Below are 19,597 nucleotides of genomic sequence, written 5' to 3'. Positions count from 1 at the left end.
CATCTCCCAGCATCGATACCTGGACACTGCACTCAGTACATCACCCAGCATCGATACCTGGACACTGCACTCAGTACATCTCCCAGCACCGATCCCTGGGACACTGCACTCAGTACATCTCCCAGCCCCGGTCCCTGGGACATGGCACCCAGTACATCTCCCAGCATCGATACCTGGACCCAGTACAGTTCCCAGTTCCATGTACTTAATTCAGTACATCTCCCAGCACTGATGTGGAGATGCCGGCGTTGGACCAGATTAAAGTCCAACAGGTTTGTTTCGAATCACTAGATTCCGGGGCACTGCTCCTTCGTCAGCTGCTGAGGAAGTCCTGAGTAAGTAGCTGCACTCCAAAAGTTCGAATAAAAGCTGTTGCACTTTAGCCTGGTGTTAGACTTCTGAAACGGAAGAGAAAATGCTGGAAAATCCCAGCAGGTCTGGCATCCATGGGGAGAGAAAAGAGCTAAAGTTTCCAGTCCGATGACTTGCTTTGACAGTCATCGGACTCGAAACATTAGCTCTTTTCTCGCCCTATAAGATGCTGCCAGACCTGCTGAGATTTATCAGCATTTTCTCTTAGGTTTCAGATTCCAGCATCCACAGTTGCTTTTATCCAGTTGTTAGCCTTCTTGCAGTGAGGCATGTGTGAGGGGCGCGCAGGCGCGCTCTGACGTCACTCCCGCCCACGTGACCAGGCCGGCGGTAAGATGGCGGCCGAGGTGCAGCGGCTGAGGTTTGTTTGTGTTTGTGGGGCCCGGGCGCGAGCGGAGCCATGTGTCTCTGACTCGGGTTTCACTCTCTTTCTCTCTCCGCAGCCACAGGAAGCACCGGGCGCTGCTGAAGAAGGAGAAACGGAGGAAACGGCGGCAGGAGGAGGCCAGGCAGCGGGAGGCAGGTCAGTGTGAGCGGGGGGGCCGGGCCACTGGCGTGGGCGCTGCGCTCGGCTGCTGGTCTCTGTCGCTCAACTTGTTCCACTTTTCTATTCAATACGTTTCAACAGTGAAAGGGTGAGCGAGAGGTTAAATTCTGAATAATACCATCTTAATTCTACAGTTAGCCTTCATTGAGATGTACATTGGAACTGCTCAGCCTGCAGCAGAGATCCCAAACCCACTGGTTCCTCCCTAAATCATGAAACTCTTGAAAATCATGGTACCAAAAATGAGTTTTATCTTTTGACATTCAAACCAGTACAGATTCAGTCATAGCTTGTAAACTTTATTAGTAGTTTAAGAAACTAGAACTCTTTACAAACAACTATATTAATTCCAGGCAATGCATTCCAGACCCCAACCGCTCATCGTATTTGTTTCTTTTACAAATCACTTTATGTCTATGCTTATGTCTTGGCGCTGTAACCAAGACTCTACCCCTGTCCCCCTGTACCACCCCGGCACCATCTCTATGTTTGCTGCACACTAATAAAATAGGCATTCAGGGCATTCAGCCTCTGATCTCCGGGTAAGTGTTCTCCAAGGCGGCCTTCAGGATGCGTGACAACGCAGAATCGCGGAGCAGAAACTTACAGCCAAGTTCCGCACACGTGAGTGCGGCCTCAACCGGGACCTGGGATTCAAATGAAATGAAAATTGCTTATTGTCACAAGTAGGCTTCAAATGAAGTTACTGTGAAAAGCCCCTAGTCGCCACATTCCAGCGCCTGTTCGGGGAGGCTGATACGGGAATTGAACCGTGCTGCTGGCCTGACTTGGTCTGCTTTCAAAGCCAGCAATTTAGCCCTGTGCTAAACCAGCCCCTCATGTTGCATTACATTCATCCCCCACCAAACTGTCCTGGCTTGAGACAATTCACACCTCTTTAACCTGGGGTTACCCCTATCTCTGGATCGGTAAAGACTTAACTACCTGCAAATGCTCGCATTCCAAGCATTGTCTGACATCTTTGAATTTGTCTATATATATGTTTCTGGAACATAGCTGTTCATTCACCCGAGGAAGGAGCAGTGCTCCGAAAGCTGGACTTTAACCTGGTGTTGTAAGACTTCTTACTGTGCTCACCTCAGTCCAACGCTGGCATCTCCACATCATCTAATAAAATAACACTGGGCAAGCATGGTAGCATTGTGGTTAGCACAATTACTTAACAGCTCCAGGGTCCCACGTTCGATTCCCGGCTTGGGTCACTGTCTGCGGAGTCTGCACGTTCTCCCCGTATATGCGTGGGTTTCCTCCGGGTGCTCCGTTTTCCTCCCACAGTCCATAGATGTGCAGGTTAGGTGGATTGGCCACGCTAAATTGTCCTTCGTGTCCAAAATTGGCTTTGGTGTTGGGTGGGGTTGCTGGGTTATGGGGATAGGGTGGAGGTGTGGGCTTGGGTAGGGTGCTCTTTCCAAGAGCTGGTGCAGACTCGATGGGCTGAATGGCCTCCTTCTGCACTGTAAATTCTATAATTCAATGCTGGAACGCACTGAAACAAAAATATAAACCGTGGGAGGGTATTCATCTTTACCGACTGAGCCCTATCCACCAAGGTCAGCAGGAGGTTTCCCCACTCCTTCAGATCAGCCTTCACCACATTGACCAGATCCCCGAAATTTAGTTTATGGAGTGAGGCCCAATCATGGGTCACCCAGATTCCCATGTAACGGAAGCTGGACCTGACAAGGTGAAAGGGCAACCTCCCTAGATCGGCTTCCCTCCCTGGGAGATTCGCAGGATGGCATTCACTTTTGCTCGGGTTTAATTTATCCCGAGAAGGAGCTAAACCTCTGCACTGGCGACCACGCCAAATCGCCCACATACAATTGCACCCTGTGCTTCTTTCCCCCTCCCCCTCGACCCCCTCTCTCTCTAATCCTCTACTTTGTGGATAATCTCAATGCTATGGCCAGAGGCTCAATTGTTAAGCCAAACTATAGTGGGGACTGCATTCACCCTGTCTCATGCCACTCATCAGGCCGAAATACTTCAAACTCAAAGCATTCGTATGAATGCCTGCGGTGGAGGCCCTATGTAAGAGCTGGATCTAAGCTATAAATCTGGGCCAAAAGCCAAACCTTCCACAGATCTCAAATAAATAACCCCACTCCACCCTATAAATGTCATCTCTGCATCCAATGAAATAATCACCTCCGGCTCAGGGGCTGGAGAGTGGAACAAAACAACGTCAAGCAGTCTCTGAACGTTGGCCGACAACTGCCCACACTTAATAATCCCTGTTTGCTCCTCTGGTATAACCCCTGGGAGGCAGGGTTCCAAGAGTATAGCCGTGACCGTCGCCAATAACTTTGCATCTGCATTCAGTAACAAAATAGGGTAATATGGCTCACATTCTGCCAGATCCTTATCCTTCTTTAAGATCAAGGAAATCTGTGCCTGCGCCAATGTGGCCAGCAACTTCTCCCGAGACATAGAATCCTTCAACATTTCTAACAGCAACGGGCCAGCTGTCCCACAAACCTCTTGTAAAATTCGATTAGTAATTCATCTGATCCCAGCACCTTACCCAACCTCATCAGGCACATACATTTTATAACCTCCTCTCAGGTCACCAGGGATTCCAGTTCCTCCCTTCTCTCCTGCACTGCAACCGGGATAGACAAACCAGCCAAAAACTCCAACATTGAAACCCGTCCTTCGGGGGCTCTGACTTGTAAAATCTACGGTAAAATGCCTCATTAACCTTGGCTGGGGCAGAGACCAAGTTGGAACCCGAGTCCTTTACCTGCACTATCAGAGAAGCCACCTATCGCCTCAGCTTTGTTTGTCAACAGGCAACTAGCCTCCGCCACATTCTCATAAAAAACCCTTGCATGTCGCAGATGACGCACCGCCCTGTCCGTTGAAAGCAGCCTAAACTCCAACTGCAATTTCTTTCTACTTGCTTGTAGCTCCGGTGTCTGACTAACAGAATATTGGCCATCCACCAACCTCTGCCTTTCCACCCTTTCACTCCTTTCCTTATGTGCCTTGTGAGAAATGATTTGTCCTCTAATAACTACCTTCAAAGCCTCTCAACGTGGAAGGTGAAATCTCCTCACTTCTTCTGTGCTGGTAGAGGAAACCCACAGCACGGTAGCACAGTGGTTAGCCACAGTTACTTCACAGCTCCAGGGTTCCGGTTCAATTCCCGGCTTGGATCACTGTCTGTGCATTCTCCCCGTGTCTGTGGGTTTCCTCCAGGTGCTCCGGTTTCCTCCCGCAGTCCAAAGATGTGGAGGGTAGGTGGATTGGCCATGCTAAATTGCCCTTGGTGTCCCAAAAGATTGGGTGGGATTACGGGTATAGGGTGGAGATGTGGGCTTGGGTAAGGTGCTTACTGTCTGTGCGGAGTCTGCACATCCTCCCTGTGTGTGCATGGGTTTCCTCCGGGTGCTCCGGTTTCCTCCCGCAGTCCAAAGATGTGCAGGTTAGGTGGATTGGCCATGATAAATTGCCCTTAGAGTCCAAAATTGCCCTTAGTGTTGGGTGGGGTTACTGGGTTATTGGGATAGGGTGGAGTTGTTGACCGTGGATAGGGTGCTCTTTCCAAGAGCCGGTGCAGACTCGATGGGCTGAATGGCCTCCTTCTGCACTGTAAATTCTATGATATGATTCTTTCCAAGGGCCGGTGCAGACTTGATGGGCCGAATGTCCTCCGTCTGCACTGTAAATTCTATGAATCCCTTATCCTCCAACAAAGGGGTCACCAACCTTCACGGAGGGCGCTGAGCGAATCCTGACCCCACCACCAAATCCATAAAATGCGGAGCGTGATCATAGATCGCTATCGCGGAATATCCCGCCCTCACCACGGGATTCAAAAACAGCAGCTTTTTTTTAAATAAAAGCTGTCATCCCAGCTTGGGGCACATATATTGACCAACACCACCGATGTACCCGCCAACAACCCACTAATCATTAAATACCTCCCATTCGGATCCATCAAAACCGTAGCCTCCGAGAAAGCTATCTTCTTATTAATCAAGATCGCTAGCCCCTGGGCCCTAGCGTCAAATCCTGAATGAAACATTTGCCCCACTCAACCCGTCCATAACAGTATCCAATCTTTAACCTTCAAATGAGTGTCCTGCAACAATCCCACATCAGCCTTCATACCCCTAAGGTGTGCAAACATCCTAGATCTATTTACCAGGCCTCTCAACTCCCTTATTCCATGTGACCAGATGGATAGGGGATTGTCTTCCCTCTCTTGTACCAGTGTCGATCATTCCCACCCCTTGGGGCAGTCCAGCAACCTCTTGAGGAGAGCCAGCACCAGGCCCAAGATGGCCCCAACACAACTGAACAAAGGAAAATTCCCAGCCACATTCAAAAAAACTAACCCTCCAATCCCCACCGACACCACACCCAACCAGTCCAGTAAGCAACGACCAGGCAACCAAACCCCACCCAATATGAAAACAACACCCCAAGCTCATACTTAAACAACCCCCCCCCCCCCCCCCCCCCCCCCCCAACCATATGAGCTGCAGATATCCCCATTCAAACAAACAAAGAACAAAGAAAAGTACAGCACAGGAACAGGCCCTTCTGCCCTCCAAGCCCGTGCCGACCATGGCGCCCGACTAAACTACAATCTTCTACACTTCCTGGGTCCGTATCCCTCTATTCCCATCCTATTCATGTTTTTGTCAAGATGCCCCTTAAATGTCACTATCGTCCCTGCTTCCACCACCACCTCCGGCAGCGAGTTCCAGGCACCCACTACCCTCTGCATAAAAAAACTTGCCTCGTACATCTACTCTATACCTTGCCCCTCGCACCTTAAACTTATGCCCCCCTAGTAATTGACCCTTCTACTCTGGGGAAAAGCCTCTGACTATCTACTCTGTCTATGCCCCTCATAATTTTGTAGACCTCTATCAGGTCGCCCCTCAACCTCTGTTTTTCCAGTGAGAACAAACTGAGTTTATTCAACTGCTCCTCATAGCTAATGCCCTCCATACCAGGACACATCCTGGTAAATCTCTTCTGCACCCTCTCTAAAGCCTCCACATCCTTCTGGTAGTGTGGCGATCAGAATTGAACACTATATTCCAAGTGTGGCCTAACTAAGGTTCTATACAGCTGCAACATGACTTGCCAATTCTTATACTCAATGCCCCGGCCAATGAAGGCAAGCATGCCGTATGCCTTCTTGACTATCTTCTCCACCTGTGTTGCCCCTTTCAGTGACCTGTGGACCTGTACACCTAGATGTCTCTGACTTTGAATATTCTTGAGGGTTCTACCATTCACTGTATATTCCCTACCTGCATTAGACCTTCCAAAATGCATTACCTCACATTTGTCTGGATTAAACTCCATCTGCCATCTCTCCGCCCAAGTCTCCAAACAATCTAAATCCTGCTGTATCCTCTGACAATCCTCATCGCTATCCGCAATTCCACCAACCTTTGTGTTGTCTGCAAACTTACTAATCAGACCGGTTACATTTTCCTCCAAATCATTTATATATACCACGAACAGCAAAGGTCCCAGCACTGATCCAAGCGGAACACCACTAGTCACAGCCCTCCAATTAGAAAAGCACCCTTGCATTGCTACTCTCTGCCTTCTATGACCTAGCCAGTTCTGTATCCACCTTGTCGGCTCACCCCTGATCCCGTGTGACTTCACCTTTTGTACCAGTCTACCATGAGGGACCTTGTCAAAGGCCTTACTGAAGTCCATATAGACAACATCCACTGCCCTACCTGCATCAATCATCTTTGTGACCTTTTCAAAAAACTCTTATCAAATTAGTGAGACACAAACTCCCCTTCACAAAACCAAAATCCCTTTGCTCCCCTCCACACACAGCACTGTACATAACACCAAAATTCCAAAACACCAACCAAAGTCCAAATTTATTAGCTCCAGAAGAGAGAGAGGGAAAAAAAAGGGAAGAAGCATAAACAATAAAGAACTCCCGCAATAAAATTCCACATTAAAAGCTACAAAACCACCCAATAAACACCCCACCAATTTCCAGAAATCACGCACCCGCCTTCAAAGAAACATCAACCAAGCAATACAAAACAAATTTATCTCAACCCTCGTCCATTTTTTGCATGGACCCTTCAGCCTCCTCTGGAGTCTGAAAGTAACAGGGAACCAACAAGAGGGAAACGCATACTTGACCTCATCCTTACTAACCCGCCTGCTGCAGATGCATCTGTCGATGACCGTATTGGTAGGGCCCCAGAATGTGGCAACTTGGGGCTTTTCACAGTAACGTCCAAGCAGTGTAAATGTAAGCCTACTTGTGACAATCATTATTATTAGAAGTGACCACCGGGCTTCCGGTTGCGGCTATGACTAGCTAAGCCGCACATTTGGAAGCTCCTGCGACAAAGGTGTTTTCGGGCCATTTGGAGGGCCCCAACGGTGCTGAAAAGACGAATCCCGGTGGGGGAAGGTCCCCTGAGGAGAACTAGACCGATTTTATGGTCGGTACACGGAGTGGAGCGGCAAGAAAAGTGGCAGCAGCTCCCCAAAAAAAGCGGGGGAAGAAAATCAAAATGGCGGCCGGCGGCGCACCGGAGGAATGGAGGAAATGGGCGGAGGAGCAGCAGGCCGCTCTCCTCCGTTTTTTCACGGAGCTGAAAGTGGAGCTCTTAGAGTCCATGAACGCGACGACCACCAGGTTAGTGGGAGCCCAGGCGACCCAAGAGGCGTCGATCAGAGAGCTGCAGCAGGAGATGACCGCGAGGGAGGAGGAGGCCACGGTCCTCGGGGCAAAGGTGGAGGTGCACGAGGCACTCCACCTGAAGTGGCAGAGCCGTTTCGAGGAGCTGGACACTCGGATGAGGAGGAAAAATTTGAGGATCCTGGGCCTAGAAGAAGGCCTGGAGGGGTCGGATCTCCCGAGATATGTTGCGGAGATGCTGAGCTCCCTGATGGGGGAAGGGGCCGGTCCTGCGCCCCTGGAGCTGGTAGAGGCATACCGGGTCATGGCCAGGAGGCCTAGGGCAAACGAGCCCCCGAGGGCGGTGCTGGTGCGGTTCCAGCGGCTATGTGATCGGGAGAAAGTCCTGAGGTGGGCAAAAAGGGAGAAAAGCAGTAAGTGGCAGAACTCGACGGTAAGGGTGTACCAGGACTGGAGTGCGGAGGTGGCAAAGCGGCGGGCCCGGTTCAACCGGACGAAGGCGGTGCTACACGCGAAGAGGATCAAATTTGGAATGCTGCAGCCGGCGCGCTTGTGGGTCACCTACAAGGACCAACATCATTATTTTGAGTCCCCAGAGGAGGCCTGGACCTTTGTACAAGAAGAAAAGCTGGACATGAACTAAAACCTGGGAGCACCGGCGGTCGTAGCCGCCTGGGTACTCTTGATTGAGCAAGTGGCCCTTATCTTTTCAGGCCAGGTCGGAGCTGGGTAACAGTTTCTTGGATTGTTTGGCTTTTCTTGAACGTTTGACTTTTTGAATATCTTGAAGGTTTCAAGTTGTTTGGTGTTTCTGTATATTTGAACTGTTGAAATTTCTATTGCGGGTCGTTTTCTTCTTATGGTGTGTTTCTTCCCGTTTCCAACTTCCCTTAGTCATTTACCCTTTTTACCCCTTTTTCTTCGGGTGTTTGGTCCCCTTTTTTTTTTGTTTTTTCTTCCTTCTCTGGTTATGGTTATCTGTGGTTATTTATACTGTTTGATGGAGGCTGATGGTTAAGCACATTGTTAGTTGATAGCTACTTAATTATTTTGTTATTTAAGTATTTAAGTATTTAAGTATTTAGGTATTTAAGTATGTAGTTAAGTATTTATGTATTTAGTTGCTATGGGGTATTTATATTGTTAAGTTGGGAAGACGGGACGGGGGGGAGTGGGTTGATCATGCGGGTTTATCTCTGGGGTTTTAAGGGGATCCTTCACGGGCGTGGATGGGGATGGGGGGGAGTGGAAGATGGCGGGGCGGGGTGTGGCCGGGCGAAAGCGCGGGCTTTCCTCTGTTTTTCCCGCGCGCGGGATGGAGGAGAGAGGAGGGGAGAAGAGTGGGGAGTGGCCAGTAATGGCGGCCTTTCCCGCGCTGGAGCGGGGTCAGAGTGGAATGGTGGGGGGGGGAGGCCCCTCCCCCCCCCCCCCCCTCGAACCGGGAGGAGTCGAAGTGTGGCAGGAGCAGCCGGGTCAGCGGAGATCAGCTGACTCTCGGGAGTACGATGTTGGGCACATCGCGGCTAGGAGGGGTCCTAGCCAGGGGGGGGGGGGGGGGGGGGGGGAGGGGAGGTTAGGGGGAGATACCGGGTTGCTGCTGGAAAGACCAGGGACGAGAAGGGGAGAGCTGGGGGGGGGGGGGGGGGGGGCATCGCTATGGGAAACGGGTCAGAAAGGGAGGGATGACCCGGGGCGAGCAAGGGACAGAACATGGCTAATCGACAGGGAGCAGGGACGGGTCGCCCAGCGATCCGATTGATTACGTGGAATGTAAGGGGGCTGAATGGGCCGGTTAAAAGATCAAGGGTCTTCTCGCACCTGAAGGGACTGAAGGCTGATGTAGCGATGTTGCAGGAGACTCACTTGAGGGTAGCAGATCAGGTCCGCCTGAGAAGGGGGTGGGTGGGACAGGTGTTCCACTCAGGCTTGGATGTCAAGAACCGGGGGGTGGCGATTCTGGTGGGAAAGAGGGTGTCGTTCGTGGCGGCAGAAGTGGTGGCAGACAAGGAGGGCAGGTATGTGATGGTGAGGGGTAGGTTGCAGGGAGAGAATGTGGTGCTGGTGAATGTGTATGCCCCGAATTGGGACGACGCGGGCTTTATGAGGCGCCTGCTGGGCCTCATCCCGGGACTGGAGGCAGGGGGTCTGATCATGGGAGGGGACTTTAATACGGTGTTGGACCCTGGGCTGGATAGATCGAGTTCCAGGACGAATAGGAGGCCGGCAGCGGCAGAGGTGTTAAGGGGGTTTATGGAGCAGATGGGAGGGGTAGACCCATGGAGATTTGGTAGGCCTAGGGCGAGGGAGTATTCTTTTTTCTCCCACGTCCACAGAGTGTACTCCAGGATAGACTTTTTCGTATTGAACAGGGGGCTGATACCGAGAGTGCAGGACACGGAGTACTCGGCCATTGCGATATCGGACCATGCACCACATTGGGTGGACGTGGAATTGGGGGAGGCGCGGGATCAGCGCCCGTTGTGGCGCCTGGATGTGGGGCTGTTGGCGGACGAAGATGTGTGCAGAAGGGTTAGAACGGGCATTGAGAACTATCTGGGTACGAACGACACGGGTGAGGTGCAGGTGGGGACGGTCTGGGAGGCCCTGAAAGCAGTGATTAGAGGAGAGCTGATCTCCATAAGGGCACACAGAGAGAGGAAGGAGAGGCAGGAAAGGGAGAGGCTGGTGGGGGAGCTCCTAGAAGTAGATAGGAAATATGCGGCGGCACCAAAGGAGGGACTATTGAGGGAGCGGCGCAGTTTACAGGCCAGGTTCGACCTACTGACCACTAGGAAGGCGGAGACGCAGTGGAGAAGGGCGCAGGGTGCGGCGTATGAGTACGGGGAAAAGGCGAGCAGGATGCTGGCACACCAGCTTCGTAAGCGAGATGCAGCCAGAGAGATTGGGGGAGTGAGAGAGAGGGGTGGGGACGTAGTGCAGAAGGGGCAAGAGGTGAATAGGGTCTTCAGGGACTTCTACAGGGAATTGTATAGGTCTGAACCGCCGAAGAGGAGAGGGGGAATGGAGAACTTTCTCGACAAATTGAGGTTCCCAAAGGTACAGGAGGAGCTGGTAGAAGGGTTGGGGGCGCCGATAGAGCTGCAGGAGCTAATTAAAGGGATAGGCCAGATGCAGGCGGGGAAGGCGCCGGGGCCGGATGGGTTCCCGGTGGAGTTTTACAGGAAATTTGTGGACTTGGTGGGCCCAGTGCTGGTGAGAGCCTTTAATGAGGCGCGCGAGGGGGGGGTTTTGCCCCCAACAATGTCGCAGGCCCTGATCTCCTTGATTTTGAAGCGGGACAAGGACCCGGTCCAGTGCGGGTCCTACAGGCCTATCTCCCTCTTAAATGTAGATGCCAAGCTGTTAGCAAAGGTCCTGGCAACCAGGATAGAGGATTGTGTGCCAGGGGTAATCCATGAAGACCAGTCGGGGTTCGTGAAGGGACGCCAACTTAACAAATGTCCGGAGATTGTTAAACGTGATCATGATGCCGGCACTGGAGGGGGAGGCGGAGATAGTGGTAGCGCTAGACGCGGAGAAGGCATTCGATAGGGTGGAGTGGGAATACTTGTGGGAGACGTTGGAAAGGTTTGGGTTTGGGGAGGGATTTATCAAGTGGGTAAAGCTGCTCTATTCGGCCCCGATGGTGAGTGTGGTAACAAACGGGAGGAGGTCAGAATATTTTGGGCTCCATCGAGGTACTAGGCAGGGATGTCCCCTATCCCCCTTACTCTTTGCATTAGCGATTGAACCGTTAGCAATGGCACTGAGGGGTTCAGGGGGGTGGAGGGGACTGACAAGGGGAGGGGAGGAGCATCGGGTCTCGCTCTATGCGGATGACCTGTTGCTGTATGTGGCAGACCCGGAGGGGGGAATGCCGGAGGTTATGGAAATACTAGCGGAGTTCGGGGACTTTTCGGGATATAAATTAAATCTGGGGAAAAGTGAGGTCTTTGTAATACACTCGGGAGACCAGGGGGAGGGAATTGGGAGGCTCCCCTTCAAAAGAGCAGTAAAAAGTTTCAGGTACTTGGGGGTGCAGGTGGCAAAGAACTGGGGGACCCTCCACAAGCTGAACTTTTCTAGGCTGGTGGAACAGATGGAGGAGGAGTTTAAGAGGTGGGACATGGTGCCGCTGTCGCTGGCAGGGAGGGTGCAGTCAGTTAAAATGACGGTCCTCCCGAGGTTCTTGTTTTTGTTCCAGTGTCTGCCCATCTTCCTCTCTAGGGCCTTTTTCAAGAAGGTAACGAGTAGTATCATGGGGTACGTGTGGGCACATGGCACCCCTAGAGTTAGAAGGGTCTTTTTGTAGCGGAGTAGGGATAGTGGAGGGCTGGCGTTACCCAATCTTTCAGGATATTACTGGGCGGCAAATGCATCGATGGTACGAAAGTGGATGATGGAAGGGGAGGGGGCAGCTTGGAAGCGTATGGAGAGGGCGTCCTGTGGCAACATAAGCTTAGGGGCACTGGTAACGGCACCATGGCCGCTCCCTCCCGCGAGGTATACCACGAGCCCGGTGGTGGCAGCCACCCTCAAGATCTGGGGGCAGTGGAGGTGACACAGGGGGGAAGTGGGGGGTTTGATAAGGGCACCACTAAGAGGGAACCACAGATTTGCACCGGGAAATACAGGAGGGGGATTTCTGAGCTGGCAGAGGGTGGGCATTAGGCAACTGAAGGACTTGTTTATAGAGGGGAGGTTTGCGAGCTTGGGAGAGCTGGAGGAGAAATTCGGGCTCCCCCCGGGGAACACGTTCAGGTACCTCCAAGTGAAGGCATTTGCCAGACGACAGGTAGAGGGGTTTCCCGTGCTTCCCGACAGGGGGGCGAGTGATAGGGTGCTATCAGGGGTCTGGGTCGGGGAGGGGAAGATCTCGGACATTTATAAGATTATGCAGGAGGTGGAGGAGGTACCAGTAGTGGAGTTGAAAGACAAGTGGGAGGTAGAGCTGGGGGAACAGATAGAGGATGGGACATGGGCAGACGCCCTAGAGAGGGTCAACTCGTCGTCGTCATGTGCGAGACTGAGTCTTATTCAATTTAAGGTACTGCATAGAGCCCACATGACGGGGACAAGGATGAGTCGGTTTTTCGGGGGTGAAGACAGGTGTGTCAGATGTTCGGGAAGCCCTGCGAATCATGCACACATGTTTTGGGCATGTCCGGCACTGGAGGAGTTCTGGAAGGGGGTGGCAGGGACGGTGTCGAGAGTGGTGGGGTCCAGGGTCGAGCCAGGATGGGGACTTGCGATCTTCGGGGTTGGGGTGGAGCCGGGGGTACAGGAGGCGAGGGAGGCTGGAATATTAGCCTTTGCGTCCTTGGTGGCTCGGAGGAGGATCTTGATTCAGTGGAGGGACGCAAGGCCTCCAAGTGTTAACACCTGGCTAAACGACATGGCAAACTTCATCCAATTGGAAAGAATCAAATTCGCCCTGAGAGGGTCGGTGCAGGGGTTTTTCAGGCGATGGCAACCCTTCCTGGACCTCTTAGATCAGAGATAGAAACGGGGGTCGTGACAGCAGCAACCCGGGAGGGGAGGGCGGGGGGGGAGGGGGGGGGGGGGGGGAGGGGGGGGGGGGAGGGGGGATAACAACGAAGGAAACACGGTATCGGTGGTGTCACGGGTAAGGCCTGCCCGGGGACACTGCCAGAAACGACAAGATGGTCTGGCGGCCGGTTCGTCGGCGGGGGGGGGGCGCGCGGGTAGGGGGTGGGGGGGGGATTCTTGGTAAGTAGGGGGGTTTGACTTTGTTTTGATATAATTCAAATGTAGGGGGGGGTTAAAATGTTTGTACTCTGAAAAATTTCTTCAATAAAAAGTATTTAAAAAAAAAAAGAAGTAACCACCGGACAGTCCTGTGGAGACAAAGTCCCATGTTATATTGAGGACACCCTCCATCGTGTTGTGTGGCACTACCACCGTGCTAAATGGGATACAGATCTAGCAACTCGAGGCTGGGCATTCATGAGTCGCTGTGGGCCATCAGCAGCAGCAGAATTGTGTTCAATCTCAACCATCTGACCCGGCATATCACCCACTCTACCATTACCACCAAGCCAGGGGATCAATCCTGGTTCAATGAAGAATGCAGGAGAGCATGCCAGGAACAACATCAGGCATACTGAAAAATGAGATGTCAATCTGGTGAATCTACAACATAGACCATTTGTGTGCCAAACAGCGTAAGCAGCAAGTAATAACCAGAGCTAAGCGATTCCACAATATCAGATCTAAGCTTTGCACTCCTGCCACATCGAGCCGTGAATGGTGGTGGGCAATTAAACAACTTACTGACTGAGGAGGCTCCACAAAGATCCCCATCCTCAATGCTGGAGCAGCCCAGTACATTTGTGGAAAAGACGAGGCTGAGGCATTCGCAACAATCTTCAGCCAAATGGATGATCCATCTCTGTCTCCTCCGGAGGTCCACAGCATCACAGATGTCAGTCTTTAGCCAACACGATTCACTCCACGTGATATCGAGAAACAGCTGAAGGCACTAAATACTGCAACGGCGATAGGCCCTGACAATATCCCGGCAATAGTACTGAAAGCTTGTGTTCCAGAGCCTGCCACACCCCTATCCAAGCTATTCCAGTACAGCTACAACACTGACATCTATCTGGCAATGTGGAAATTGACCAGCTGTGTCCTGTACACAACATACATAACAAATCCAACCCAGCCAATTACCGCCCTATCAGTCTACTCTCCATCCGCAAAGTGATGGAAGGAGTTATCGAAATTGCTATCAAGTGGCACTTATAAACTATTCACGGATGCTCAGTTTGGTATCCACCAGGTCTCTCCGCTCCTGACCTCATCACAGCCTTGGTTCAAACATGGACAAAAGAGTTGAATTCCAGAGGTGAGCGGAGAGTGACTGCCCTTGACATCAAGGCAACATTTGACCAAGTGTGGCATCAAGGAGCCCTAGTTAAACTGGAGTTAATGGGAATCTGGGAAAACTGTCCATTGTTTGGAGTCTTACCTGGCACAGAGAATCTATGTTCCATAAAAGCAAATTACTGCAGATGCTGGAAACTGAAACAAAAACAGAAAATATTTTACAATCTCAGCAGGTCTAACGGCATCTGTAGAGAGAGAAGGAAGCTAATGTTTCAAGTTTGGATGTCTCTTTGTCAAAGCTAGAGAGAGAGAACAATTGGGCTGACAAATAGCAGGCAATGACCATCTCCTACAAGAGAGCATCTAATCATTGTCCCATGGCATTGCCATTGTTGAATCCCCAGAATCAACATCCTGGTGGTTACCATTGATAAGAAATTGAACTGGACTAGCCATATTAATACTTTGGCTACCAGGGCAGGTGGATTGGCCCTTAGTGCCCAAAAGGTTAGGTGGGATTACAGGGATGGGGATCTCTTTCAGAGGGTTGGTGCAGACTCGATGGACCGAACGGCCTCCTGTACTGTAGTGATTCTATGATTCTTCTGTGATTTCGGCTATAGTGCTGAAATACAAAAGGAAGCATTTGTGGGGGGAAAATAATGTATATTTCAGGTTCTGTTTCGAATAATTGTGATGGGGTGTGTATCTCAGTTTTCCTGCTACTTGTAAGTTTCAGTGTCTTAATACAGTTACAGAGCACAATTATATGTGTTGAGCTAGTAGGCTTAGTGGTACATAGAACATACAACATACTGTGCAGAAGGAGGTCATTCGGCCCATCGAATCTGCACCGACCCACTTAAGCCCTCACTTCCACCCTATCCCCGTAACCCAAAACCCCATCTAATCTTTTTGGACACCAAGGGCAATTTAGCATGGCCAATCCACCTAACCTGCACATCTTTGGACTGTGGGAGGAAACCGGAGCACCCGGAGGGAACAAACGCAGACACGGGGAGAACGTGCAGACTCCACACTCAGTGACCCAGCGGGGAATCGAACCTGGGACCCTGGAGCTATGAAGCCACAGTGCCATCCATTTGTGCTACTGTGCTGCCCCACTGGTAACTCCATGCTTTCCCAGACTGACTTTGGACTGAAGATTAGAGGAAATGTGACGATTCACTTTGAAAAATATGTTGGCTATTCATGGATTTAATATACGTTACATTAAAACTGACACCTGTTGATGTACTTGGATTTTATGCACTCAGTTCTGTTTGTGACTGCTATGGATACAAAATGATTTTCATTAATTTGCAGAATTGGCTCATGAAGAGGATGTAGAAGAGGTGGATGATCTGGATGAAGAAGAGGAAAGAGAGTTGGAGGCTGAAAGGTCAGTAGCCCTTTGAGACCAATAGGATGATGGCTTTCATTTTTAATACAAGAAATTGTATTCACTGGAAAGTATTCATTAAAGAAAGTGTTGACATTTTAAATTATTTGTTTACCTTTTTTTGATAAAATTGTAAATGCACTGTTGGAAATGGATTGGTCTGTAATGCTGTGGATTGCTACAATTCCCTATAGCTGACCAGAGAAACGATTTAAACTGGAGTGATTTGGGATTTGTTACTTTAATGCAGCTGCAATCTTAATTTCTGTGCATCTTTCTCAAATGACATTTTGGGCGTATCTTGTCTTCTGCAGATGTTGACACTACTTGTCGATAGATTACATTTGAAACTGCTTACATTTTATGGGTGCTATGGTAGTACAGTGGTTAGCACTGTTGCTTCACAGCACCAGGGTCCCAGGTTCAATTCCTGTCTTGTTCACTGCTTGTGCAGAGTCTGCAAGTTCTCCCTGTGTCTGCGTGGGTTTCCTCCGGATGCTCCGGTTTCCTCCCACGAGTCCCGAAAGACGTGCTTGTTAGGTGAATTGGACGTTCTGAATTCTCCCTCTGTGTACCCGAACAGGGCTGGAGTGTGGCGACTAGGGGCTTTTCACAGTAACTTAATTGCAGTGTTAATGAAAGCCTACTTGTGACAATAATAACGATTATTATTCATTCATGTTTAGCTTCCTAAATGCCAAGACAAAGTTGACTTGTCATGTGTATCAATGTAATTTTTGTTTTCTGTGTCTCAGTAGATATTGTTTAGAGTGGTACAGTTTACATGCCATGTATAAAAGGATTTTCCTTTTTGCGATGAGCTGCAGTTTTTTGCTAAAGTATACATTGAATGAAAAATGAAATGTACCGAAATTGAAATGAGCAGACAGCGGGCTGGATGTCCGGATCCCAAAAGAGCACTGTTGCTTGAGTCTGTGAAACTTGTTGATTCCTATAGTAAAGGATTATAATAACTCTCTCTCTTTTAGGCAGCGCTTGCATGTAGAATGGTTGGAAAAAGAACAGCGGGCACAGGAGGAATTCCTGCTGAAGAAGGAAAAGGAGGAGGTAGCACGGAAAAAGCTGGAAGAGGAGGAGGTAAATAATTTGGTTGACTAATTCTTCTGTTCATTTCATCTCACTAGTCTTGTGGCAGAGCAATGGATAGTGCATATGGTCCATTCTATCTTAACTAATCCGAGGAGCTGGTGAGGCTTGATGGGTCTCTAAAATCACAGAATTGTTTAATAGAATCCATAGAGTTCCTACAGTTCAGAAAGAGGCCATTCGGCCCGTCGAGTCTACCCTGACCCTCTGAAAGTGCATCCTACCTAAGCCCCCACTCCCGTCCTATCCCCATATCTCCACCTAACCTGCACGTCTTTGGATTGTGGGAGGAAACCGGAGGAAACCCACGCAGATGGGTACAAATTCCAAAGTCATCCAAGGCCGGCATTGAACCTGGGTCCCTGGCGCTGTGATGCAGCAGTGCTAACCACTGTGCCACCCTGGCGCAAGGCCATTTGGCCCATCATGTCCACCCTTGCTCTCTAGTTCATTTGGTGCCATTCTCTCATTATCTCCCCATAACTCGGCACATTCTTTTCAGAGAACAGTCCAATTTTGAATGCTTGACTTGAATCTACCTCCACCACACTTTCAGGTAATGCACCCCAGACCCTGACCACTTGTCGAGTGGAAAGGTTTTTCTCATCTCTTTTTTTTAAACTTCCTTTGCCACTTACTTTAAATTTGTAGCCTGCTGTTAACTCTTTCATGGGTTGGAACAGTTTCTCCCTGTTTACTCTTCCAGACCCCTTATGATTTTTTTGAGGATCTCTATCAAACCTCTTCTCAGCCTTTTCTCCAAGGAAAACAGTCCCGACTTCTCCAATCTATCTTCATAACACAAGTCCCTCATCCCTGGTGTGAATATTTCTGTGCGCCCTCTCCAATGCTTTCACGCTTTACTAAAGTGCACTGCCCAGAATTGGATGCAGTATTCCAGTTGAGGTCTAACTAGAGATAGGATATGTAGTTAACAATTGAAATATCATTTGATTTATAATTTAAAATTGATGAATGTCGCTGCAAGTATTGTAACAAATATAATTAATCCAGCTTTTTCTGAGATTTTATATTGTGTGAAATTGGCTGGAAAAAAGCAATCTGAGGAAATCTCAATTGTACTAGCGCTGTTTTCCCCAGTAAAGCAGTGAAAAGCCATAGCATTATAGTGACTTCAGAATAACTTAAAACTTTACATTTGTTTACGTGCTGTGGGCGTCACTGGTTAGGCCAGCATTTATTACCTATCCCTAGTTGCTTTCCTGAACCGCCGCAGTCCTGGAGGTATAGGTATACCCACTGTGCTGTTAGGGAGGGTGTTCCAGAATTTTGCCCCAGCGACAGTGAAGGAACGGCGATATATTTCCAAGTCCAGGTGGTGAGTGATTGGAGGGGAACCTCCCAGATGGTGGGGTTCCCAGGTACCTGCTGCTCTTGTCACGCATGGGGTGGGGTATGCTGGGCTATGAGGTTACAAATTGTGGTTGAATACAATTTTGTTGATGGCCCACAGCGCCTCATGGATGCCCAGTCTTGAGTTGCTAGATCTGTTCAAAGTCTATCCCAATTAACACGCTGGTAGTGCCACACAACTTGAATATGATTTTTGTGCTTCGGAAAGCAATTATTCTCACCTTGAGCTCTTGAAGTTCACAAAACATTTGGTTTCCAAAGAGCCACAGAATCACTACTGTATAGGAGGTCATTCAGCCCATTGAGCCTGCACCAACCCTCTGAAAAAGAACCATTCCTAGGCCCACTCCACCACCTTATCCCTGTACCCACCTAACCTGCACATTGCTAAACAGTTGGAAGCAATTTGGCACAGCCAATCCACCTAACCCGCACATCTTTGCACTGTGGGAGCAAACCGGAGCATCCGGAGGAAACCCACACAGACACTGGGAGAATATAGACACTCCACACATTCACCCAAGGCAGGAATCAAACCCCGGCTCCTATCTTGTGAGGCAGCAGTGCGAGCCACTGTGCCGCCCATTCGAAAGAGACGTCCATGCAGTGGAGTCGAAGACCAATCGCTGGATAAATCACTTTGATCTGACTTTTCTCCAAGAACAGAAACACTTTTTGTGCTGTTATGTAATGCAAGCTGTTCTTGGCAAAAGGTCAGATCAAAGTAGTTTGCCTTTAGCGATTGGCCTCTGACTCCACTGTGTGGAATGGATGCCACAGTGGTTAGTACGAGGCAGAGACCCGTATCAATTCCGGCCTTGGGTGACTCTGGAGTTTGCACTTTCTCCCCGTGTCTGCGTGGGATTCCTTTACGGGCTCCGGTTTCCTCCCACTGTCTGAAAATGAGCAGATTAGGTGGGTTACGGGGATAGGATGGGGTGAGTGGGCCTAGTTAGGGTTCTCATTCAGAAGGTTGCTGCAGACTCAAAGGGGCTGAATGGCCTCCTGTACTGTAGCAATTCTATGAATGTCAGCCCCAATTCACATGTTAATCAACTTGTCGGCAAGAATCTTCTAGAATGGTTTGAACTGAGATCTGATATTAGTTATTATTTTTCTTATCACAGCACAAAATATTTCAGAAGTTGTTTATATCTCTCACATTGAAATATTGTGTTGGATTCCCTCCAGTCAAACAGTAGGCTCTTTACCCCAGAACTAAGACCTGAAAATAGTTGTTTGGTAGTGCAGAATGTCAGTATTTCTGGAC

The 19,597-nt window shown here is 49.8% G+C and overlaps 1 protein-coding gene across 2 annotated transcripts in view; it reads left to right on the top strand.

Moving 5' to 3' along the window:
- Positions 1-654: 654 nt before the first annotated feature.
- Positions 655-19,597, top strand: part of zrsr2 (zinc finger (CCCH type), RNA-binding motif and serine/arginine rich 2) — a 65,749-nt gene continuing 46,806 nt past the window's right edge. The window contains exons 1-4 of one of the 2 annotated variants that reach the window (XM_038802828.1): positions 655-733; positions 816-895; positions 15,771-15,846; positions 16,836-16,944. In XM_038802828.1, the coding sequence (XP_038658756.1) occupies positions 708-733; positions 816-895; positions 15,771-15,846; positions 16,836-16,944 (291 nt within the window). In that variant the 5' untranslated portion in view covers positions 655-707. Of the gene's footprint in view, positions 734-815; positions 896-15,770; positions 15,847-16,835; positions 16,945-19,597 lie in introns of those variants that run through there. The other variant, XM_038802829.1, reaches the window with a different exon arrangement.

Source organism: Scyliorhinus canicula, chromosome 7 (genome assembly GCF_902713615.1).
Source record: "Scyliorhinus canicula chromosome 7, sScyCan1.1, whole genome shotgun sequence".
Taxonomy (NCBI): Eukaryota; Metazoa; Chordata; class Chondrichthyes; order Carcharhiniformes; family Scyliorhinidae; genus Scyliorhinus; species Scyliorhinus canicula.
Note: the sequence above shows the minus strand (reverse complement) of the source record. Positions and strands in the feature narration are given on the sequence as shown.